Source organism: Mercenaria mercenaria, chromosome 17 (assembly GCF_021730395.1).
Source record: "Mercenaria mercenaria strain notata chromosome 17, MADL_Memer_1, whole genome shotgun sequence".
Classification (NCBI taxonomy): Eukaryota; Metazoa; Mollusca; class Bivalvia; order Venerida; family Veneridae; genus Mercenaria; species Mercenaria mercenaria.
The window spans coordinates 33,388,616-33,398,078 of NC_069377.1; the positions used below are offsets into that span (position 1 = coordinate 33,388,616).

The 9,463-nt window shown below is 35.0% G+C and overlaps 1 protein-coding gene across 1 annotated transcript; it reads right to left on the reverse strand.

Annotated features, from left to right (window-relative positions):
* Positions 1-1,463: 1,463 nt before the first annotated feature.
* Positions 1,464-2,771, reverse strand: LOC123559104 (uncharacterized). Its single transcript, XM_045350919.2, has 2 exons — positions 2,214-2,771; positions 1,464-1,770 (listed from the first exon to the last, which is right to left on the reverse strand). Exons 1-2 carry the CDS (start codon positions 2,689-2,691, stop codon positions 1,625-1,627), a joined length of 624 nt encoding a protein of 207 aa, XP_045206854.2. The 5' UTR covers positions 2,692-2,771; the 3' UTR covers positions 1,464-1,624.
* Between the last annotated feature and the right edge of the window lie 6,692 nt (positions 2,772-9,463).

Here is a 9,463-nt window from a genome sequence, read left to right on the forward strand (position 1 = left end):
AAATTTCACAATCAGACTTTCAGTACTTTGATACAACCCATATAGACTCTCAGCGCTTTGACATACCCATATAGACTTTCAGTACTTTCATAAAACCCAAATAGACTCTCAGCGCTTTTATACTACCCATAAAGACTTTCAATGATTTGATACAACCCAGATAGACTTTCAGCGCTTTGATACTACCTATGTACACTTTCTGCGATTTGATACAATTCATACAGACTTTCAGCGCTTTGATTATCGAGAGCTGCCTGTGCCGATTTGCCCTAAGACATAATGTATATGACTCAGACACGTATTTATAGTATCACGCACACCTTCAAGAGAAGTTCAGCTAAAGTAATAACTATACGCGTCGTGACAATGATTCAACCGACGAAAATATTAACTACCATATTTTGTTCGTTATTAAATCGTAAGATACATTTAGGTGATATGGTTCCATAATGAGTAATCTATTCTTTCTTCGTAAGCTATATTAATATAATGTCAATAAAACTTGAAGCAGTATTTGTCTTTGAACACAAATTACTAGCACAGATACTTACACTTCGGTATCCAAAATGGCAGTGAATAAATTTCGAAGGTAAAGTATAATAAATAAAGTCAAGGCGACGGTCTGATCAATATAATACACAGCAGTGTTCTGATTGGATACCACCCATTCCGATTGAACATTCTTAAATCGGATAAAGATGGGGTTTTTTCTCCACCACGAGGCATTAAATGCGTTAATCGATGCTTCAGTCCTGAAATTTTAAATGATTAAAATCTTCGTGTTTCTTCGTTTATAGCCGATGATATAAAATATGAAATATCAAATTATACATTAATGAGCCATAATTTATAAACAGAAATGACACATGCTACCGTTAATTTAAACGGGACTGTATTTAATTTAACTTAAACATTACAAATTTTATCATGTGTACTTAATGAAACTGCTACATAAGATATCAGACGGTTTATTACATCTATTCCCATTAATGACCCACACGCTGCCAACGGAAAATTCAAAAGATGCCAAAGTGACGTCGCTGACGTCGAAAGCCGATAAAGAAATTTGACGTCATCTGATTAATTGGCGGTAATAATTGACGTGCTGATTCAATTACCATAGTACTATTAGGACAGTGTCAAAAAAGTATAAAGTGAATGGTTGTTCGAGAATTGTTTATCTCAGGTTCAGTTGAGTATGTATATATATATCATAAGCAGTGAATTTACAAGAAAAAAGTTAGAGAACGCATTCAACATTTATGCGGCATAACCTGTAATACTATTGCCTGTTAAAATGTGTCCTTGCTGATGAACACATGCTTACAGCTGTTTCCATGTTGAAATGTTTAATATCTTTTATGGCACTATTCATGAGCGTGACCAGTGTTTGATAAATGAAAAAGGTAGTTTATACAATACATACCTGAAGTTGACAAACAAAAAATTCAAACGCCTCAAACTTGACGCACACACATTCTGGTAGTCATAAATCTTATCATCTTTCAATATTTAAATAATTCACAGAAGAAGTCTCTCACAAAAATAAGTTTTCATCACACACACGCACGCACAAATAAACTCACTCATTAGAATAAGTAAGTCTTATATCAAACGATTTTTTTCACTCCTCGTGTCTTTTACATGACAACACATGGTTTTGCCAGCAGACTCTGTGGCAACCGCGCAGACAAACTGAACATTCCTTCCTTGATCTTCGTCTTGCCATCCTACGGTTTGAGCAGACCGCGCAGTCTTTTTCGCGTCCACCTAGTTCAATGAAAAAGTGCAGACGTAAGAGTATTGAAATGTAATTGGAATATCAATTAAGATATATTTTGAGTGGAACATTTCATTATTTTAGATGTATAAATACTTGATCTTTGACATCCTATGTGTGATTTTCATTCATAATCATGTTGGTATAAACAAAAACTCTTGCATACATTTACTGCGGTGACACTTGTTCAATTAACAAGTTAGTAAAGGGTGTTCCGGAAAACACATCCGTAAAGTAATAAATCTGACATCTTTTCTGCTTACTAGTCAGGTTACTTTTTTCTGCCTCAGTTTTATTTTAGTACTTGCGCAGAATTTGCTACAACAAAATCAAGACATAAAGTCCGATGAAATAAATCATATACATAAAATAACTTTTTTTGGCTAGAATTTTCACTACAATCAACTAACGGGTAATATGTTCAGTGCCCTACCTGCAACTAGTCTCAGTTCTTGGTGACGGTGTCTTTCCCGCCGCACTACCACTGGAGGTTGGTTTCTCTCTCTAAGATGTTCTTCTGAAAGACCACTGACTACTGCTTGCATGTATCTCAAACGAGACATGGGATTCTCTTGTGTGTTTTGTGAGTAAAGCACATAAGAATTAAGGGCCATTCTCTGTATAATGTTAAATGCCATTTTTTTCCATACCTTTATTGTCTTTCTCTGTCCATTATAAAAACTAAGCAGCATATCTGCACCGTCCACACCGCCCATATAATGGTTATACGTATGAACAATGGCAGGGCAACGGTCGTGTATATCACGTGCAGCAATAGCTGTTGATAACAACCTCACAGGTTTAGCTCGTGCCCGGTTTGCTGGTCTGTATGCTGTTATGAGAATCTCACCCTGACGCATATAAATGGTTTCACCTGAATCTAGACGGGCATTTTTTATAGTTATGGGCATTGGTCGATTGGCACGTAATGTGCCCGTGACATAAGTACCGACCTGCAACAACCTCTTTGCAAGGTCAATGCTACAAAAGAAACCATCAACCACAACATGATATCCTTTATTTAGCAAATTACAATTTGACAGTAGATCCAACACGACTCGGGTACCTTGTAGACCGACAATAGCTGGTTCGAACCACTTTCCGAGGTAACAAGTCATCTTTTGGACATATCCGTTAAGGCTATCTGCAAGTACCCAGAACTTTACACCAAACTTTGCTCGCTTTGTAGGAATATACTGCAACATTGACGTTTTCCCTCTCGTTGCTACCAAGGTTTCATCTTTACTCAGATTTCTGGAAGGAGTGTAATAATGCTGGAACATTCTGTTTGCAAAGTCTAAAAGGGGCTTGAACTTCAGGTCCGGCCTAGAATCACATGAAAAGTTCGCATTTATACTGATGATTCTCGTCTTCAAAATCAAATTAAACATTTTATCTTTTATGTAGATTGAAATAAGAACATGTTAACGTCGTGAACAGTATGAATGTCTTCATAGTGCTTTTCCATGAAAATTGATAATATACTTTTATCAATGAAATGTAGCTCATTACACTCGTACTACGAGTTTCTTAGTTTATTTATTCATCTCCTTGTTGTTTATCAGTTAGTGTAAAATAAAAAGAAAACATGTTATTTTCGCTATTAGCTAATTTTAAAAACATAGAAATTGCGTCAGCCCGCTATTCAATGTGACGTCAACAAGCCCACAACCCAGAGTTACCAAAGTAGGCTAGAAAGACAATGATATTTTGTCATGACACAGTTTTCGTAGAAAACATATGAGCCGCGCCATGAGAAAACCAACATAGTGGGTTTGCAACCAGCGTGGATCCAGACCAGCTGTCACAAATTGACATACGGGCCTTAATTTATCTGTAGTGTAAATGCAGGTATTGCATCATCTTTTTGTAAATTTGTGAGTTATTGAGGTAAATGTCAGATTTCGCGCATAAAATACCTCTCATATTTTTCTGTATTTCATAACTTAAATTTCCATGTAAATTTCATTAAATTCTGTTCAGTAATAAGAAAGTTGATATTTTATAAACTTCAGTAATTCGTGTTTTTATCCCCAAAACCACTATAATGGGCCTCAAATTGTCAATTTCAATCCGCGCCAATGTAGTTAGATTTCCCGGCTATATCGTGAATCCCGTGAAAATGACAATAGTCATAGCATACGGATTATCCGTGACTCCCATGAAATTTAGTATTTGGCGGGACATTACCCTTTAAATAGACTGTACTAGATATGCCTTGCGCACACCACCTTCCGACATTATAGACGAATCTATGTCTGAATTATTTCATGCTAGAAATTTATGCTCGATCGAGCTTCTTCCGCCAGACGATTTTACCTGGTGATGTCATAACCCGGAAGTACAATGCCCGAGGTTCACTTGTCTTCACTCGCCTGGATGTGATTTTCCCAGCGCAGAGCTTTCGTCCCATGGTTGTGCCGTAAACCGCAAAGACGATGATTTTTGTTATCCTCTGAAGTCAGCTCAGGGGTGCAATCACCTACCACCATAGGGAGCCAATACGGAATCAACGTATTCACCGTTTAAAGGGACTTTATTTCAAGATACGTTTTGATATTGTTTGTGCTACGTTCGCAATTAAATTAAGGTAGTAGATGTGTAATAGAGTACCTCCTTTTTGAAGAGTATTCAATTCCTACCATAAACCCACATTTACTGCAATTCTCAGGGGGGCGTAGGTTCAAGCCCTACTGGGACCAAATTTTTTTTCCCCTTATTTTCGATTTTTTCTAGTAAGTTTTTACTTCTTTCAAGACTTATGATAGATTTATTGTACAAAAATGAAAAAAAAAACATTTGCTAAGCGATTTCTTGCTGTTCAAAGTGAATTTACTACTTAAACAGAAGGGGTAGAGTTACACATCTGTAAAAATATTGAGTTACATGTGGTAAAAGTTCTCTATTTTGCTTCCATTCTTTAGATTACATATTGTGGAAGAAATTTAGGTAGGATTTACATCTGTCCCAAGGTAATTTTTGAATGAAGTAAGCAAAATTCAAAACAGAAACAAGGATTCGATCTTATTTTTTCAACGTTGAAATAAGAATTCTGTATCATTAAATCCGTTTACTTGAGGAACACTATATAAAATGATATCCACATTTTTATTTTGTGTTTAATAATTGTTTAACTATAGTTTGATGATTCTTTTATTAAAATTAATGGTAAAATGAGTTCTCTGCAAACATTTTATATAGCGTCCATCACTTTGAAATTTTTCTCTACTTGAGCTAGAGGAGATACCACAAGTTATACAAAATTTAGAAAAAACGGCATGGTAAAAGTTGTTTAAAATTTGCAATGCAGTGCAAAACACGGTCATCTTTAAGAATATACCATGCAAATGCAATTTTGTAAACATTGCTATTACACCTCTACTACCTTAAAGAACTGTGACACGTCACGTTAGAATGGAACTGTTAGATCTTTTGTATCCGGAGATACTGAACTTTGATTTTTTTTTCTTTCTTATAATCAGTTTTTTTGTGTTTTTTTTTTCATATCATCTATGCATTGTTAATAATCATCTTATGTAAATAAATTTGTAAATATTGTAAAGGTTGTTGATTTGTTTTGATGGTTACTGTCGCCGGTACGGCCTTTCCTGTCACACCAGCCTGCGTGGATCCAGACCAGTTCGCTAACAGTTTCTCTAATTACTATAGGCTTTGAAAGCGAACAGCATGGATCCTGACCAGACTGCGCGGATGCGCAGGCTGGTCTGGATCCATGGTGGTCGCAAACCCACTATTTTGGTTTTCTCATGGCGCGGCTCTTATATGGTTTTGACAGACTGTAAAGTTGCAATGATAAGGAACACTCGTGAAGATAGTACACATTATGTAGTAAAGCTTACTTGTACAACTGGCTTTGGCGTCCTGGTATTTTTAGATTATCCACTACGTGAAAAAACTTCAGTATAAGCTGGAAACGATTCCTGGAAAACACCTGTCTGAACCACGGTGTGGCCTGGGTCTTGTCTCTCCTATTCCAATATTCTGGTATTGTAGGTTTTCGTACGATTCCCATGTTAAGTATTACAGCAATGAAGGCCTTCATTTCCGAAAAAGTCACCGGTCGCCAGCTATGAGCTCGGGAAAATCGTCTTAGTATCGTGTTACGCACATACCGTCGTGCATACCTAATGGATTGAAAAAAAAACCGAATAGCTCTAAAAGATCCGTAAAGTTTATAAACATCAAACTCTAAATTCTTTTCAAAACGTAGCAATTATTTCCGAGACCTTAGCTAACTCAGTGTTAATAAAACACATATGTAAGTAATTAAACAGTAACATCTTACACTCACCTGTTAGTTTGTCTCACTATTTCTCTGATTAAGTTGAGGTAAAAAGAAGGAGAAAATAGACTACTGGATCCGAGTCTCTAGGCGGCATATTCTTTACTCCAACATTTTCTTGAAAATTCAAGTTTCTCTCAGGTTCTGGTGGCAGTACTCGAAACCAAGGCCTTGCCATTTTGTTTTTAAGCGTCTGTCTGCACGCTATCTGACGTCATTTATTATTGACGTCAAATGTGACGTCTATGACGAATTACTGAAGGTACGTCTTTATACTGGTAATAGGATGTGTAGTAAATTCAATCAACAGAAATTTAGAAAGAAATTTAAGCTGTTTTAAGCACATATATGAGCCGCGCCATGAGAAAACCGTCATAGTGGCTTAACGACCAGCATGGATCCAGACCAGCCTGCGCATTCGCACAGTCTGGTCAGGATCCATGCAGTTCACTAACGGTTTCTCTTATTGCTATAGGCTTTAAAAGCGAACAACATGGATCCTGACCAGACTTCGCGAGCTCACATTTGTATACTTAAATGGCTATAGGAACAATAGGTAACTGTACTTTTCTTTGATGTCATTCATTCCGTAAGGCTTTTATGTGGCTATTTTTCTTTTACGTGGCTAAAAGAACAATAGAGAGAACAATAGAGTGGCCACATAAATACCCATATACCCGTACGTCCGGATGCGCATGCTGGTCGGTATCCATGCTGGTTGCAAATGCACAAGTTGGTTTTCTCATGGCGCGGCTCATATAAATCAATATTGTAAATAACAGTGTTACTATTGCAGCTTGTAATATACCCTGTACTTTGATATACATGTGTAAAAGCAATAAAGGTTTCAGGCTGTTTATCTCCATATAAGGTTTATCATCTAAAGTTATCTCCAGTTATAATTTAAAAAGTATGTCTTATATATGTGTTTGCACAAGTGCATTTTTGTGGCGTAATTTTTTTCTTGCATGTGTCTGCGCGAACGCATACGCGTGCTTGTTTTTTATTTGTTGATTTTTAAGATTTTATTTTTATGCTTGATATTAATCACAATTACGATGTCGTTAGTCCTACAGATATTCAGACTGTTTTCATAAACTTTGGTTTACTATCTAACAAATGAAAACTTGCTTCAGTTACTAACTTAAGTCTATTCACCGAAGTACTGTTTATTTGACAACAGTTTTAAAAACAGGCAAGGGGTGGAGCAGATAGGTAGGGATTAAAATATTCGTACGCATACGTTTCCGTCATATAATAAGTGTCTTTTTAAATTTGCTTTTCTATAATTTTGGCGACTCGGTATACAATAATATTACAATAATATATACTTTTCGGACAGAACTCAACATAACATACCAGCATGTAATTTTATTTACGCGTACACACCTTTGATGGTCTATATTTTGACACATACATTCATTGAATTAATTACGCACCTGTATTCGTACAAGTTTGAGCTTTAAGCGTCTCTATTTAGAATATTTATCACATGTGCTTTTGTATAACATTCCATTTTATTTCTCTGTAAATTCAAAGATTAGTTGCCTGGTGTAACTGATTCCATAAAATATGATATTTTTTCAAATATCTAGCTTCTATGACATTTAGATATGTAAAAAGTAAAACTACTCTCTAGAACAAAATTAATATCTAAAATATCTTCACAGCCAACTGTTCACAGCAGATAAAATTTTCTTAAAACATTATTTCGCTATTTCCAAATGAAACAAACGTTTTTCCCCCTCAGAATCGCATTCCTTCGAGTTTTCTATAAACGTCAAACGTAAGAACACAGAATGTTTCTGGCGGGATACAATATAACATGAACGTCTTTTGCGTGACGTCATTACTAATGTTACGTCATGAAAAGTCTGTTACGTTGTTATGTTTGCATGTCCATAGAAACAACTGTATACCTTTCTGCACGAAAACGATTTATTCCCATATTAAAGGAATGCCAGGACTATTCAATTCAAATCGGCCCAAATCGGCCCTTGGCACTCAACGTAGTAAACAACATCGGCCCAAAATCGGCCCTCGGCACAGAAGTGGTTAATAAGCTTCTTCAGTTGACAATAACTTACACAATGATACGTGAAATACGGAAATGACGTCGACGCGCCAAATTGACGTCGACGTTTAGACGCCACAAATGGCTGATAAAAGTACATCATGAAATAATACGTCTATGTGTGTTAAATACTATACATTATTATACTATTTTTCAATGTAAATAGTTGCAGACGTTATAATTTAGATAATACACATAAACTCATCATTAATTAACTGGATCAAATGATACATGAATTTCCACAGAGACTCGGCCAGTAAATAATATTCAAAGAAGTGGAAATAACAAATTAATTATTGAAGATTCAAATACAAAAGTTTCAAAGGCTTAAAAATCATACTGCCATGATAAAGGCAAACTTTGTTATATATATCAAGGAATAACATTAAATTATTAACAAAATAATTGAACATTTTTTTTTTTTTAAAAAGTGTACATAAAGTAGTAAGTAATCTAATTGTTTATAATATTATGCGCTAATTTATGTAGCCAATATAATATATGTCCGAATTAATCAAATTAAGTTCCAATCAAAATTTGCAGACGGTATTTATCAAAATTTTATATATGATAAAGGGAGGTAATAATTAAGATGCATTTTTATTTTTTTGTAAAACGTCGGCATAAAATTATTTATATTTACAATAAATTGAGAATTTAAATTCTACAGCTACGGAGAGTTAAGTTAAATCTACAAGAAACAAAGATAAAGCAAACTGACCAAAATATCAGATTTTAAATGTAGACGAAAACGGACCTTAGATTTAAATAAAGTTTTATGACAAACTATTCATTTGAAATATCAGCATGGTGCTATGAAATTCTTGTTTAAGTACGATTGTTTTATAACATTAAATTAAAAATAAATACGTCAAACGTTTAATCCAGATTGGCATGTGTATAATGCATATCATTATATGGCATTTTAACCACTTGATCGAGTTATTATATCAAAACTTCCCTTTCAGGCTGAAATATGTGTAAATATATAATAGAATCAAACATTTTATTACTTCAACAAGCGAAGCGAAACATGATAAGACTTCCTGATGTAGATCTATACAGATATTATTTTATTGTGAAGGTTCACCGCAATACTAATTTTGTTTGACGTACACTATAGTTACGTATACGTGTAACATCAAGCTCCCATAAGCGATTATCTGCCCTAGCGCTTTAATAATCACTGCCATCACAAATACCACGTGACAATGATAATCACATGCCCTAATATTAATTTCTTTTTTTTTCATTAAGTCACCCACATTAGCTTTAAAACTCTTAAAACACTCGAAACAATGTAACA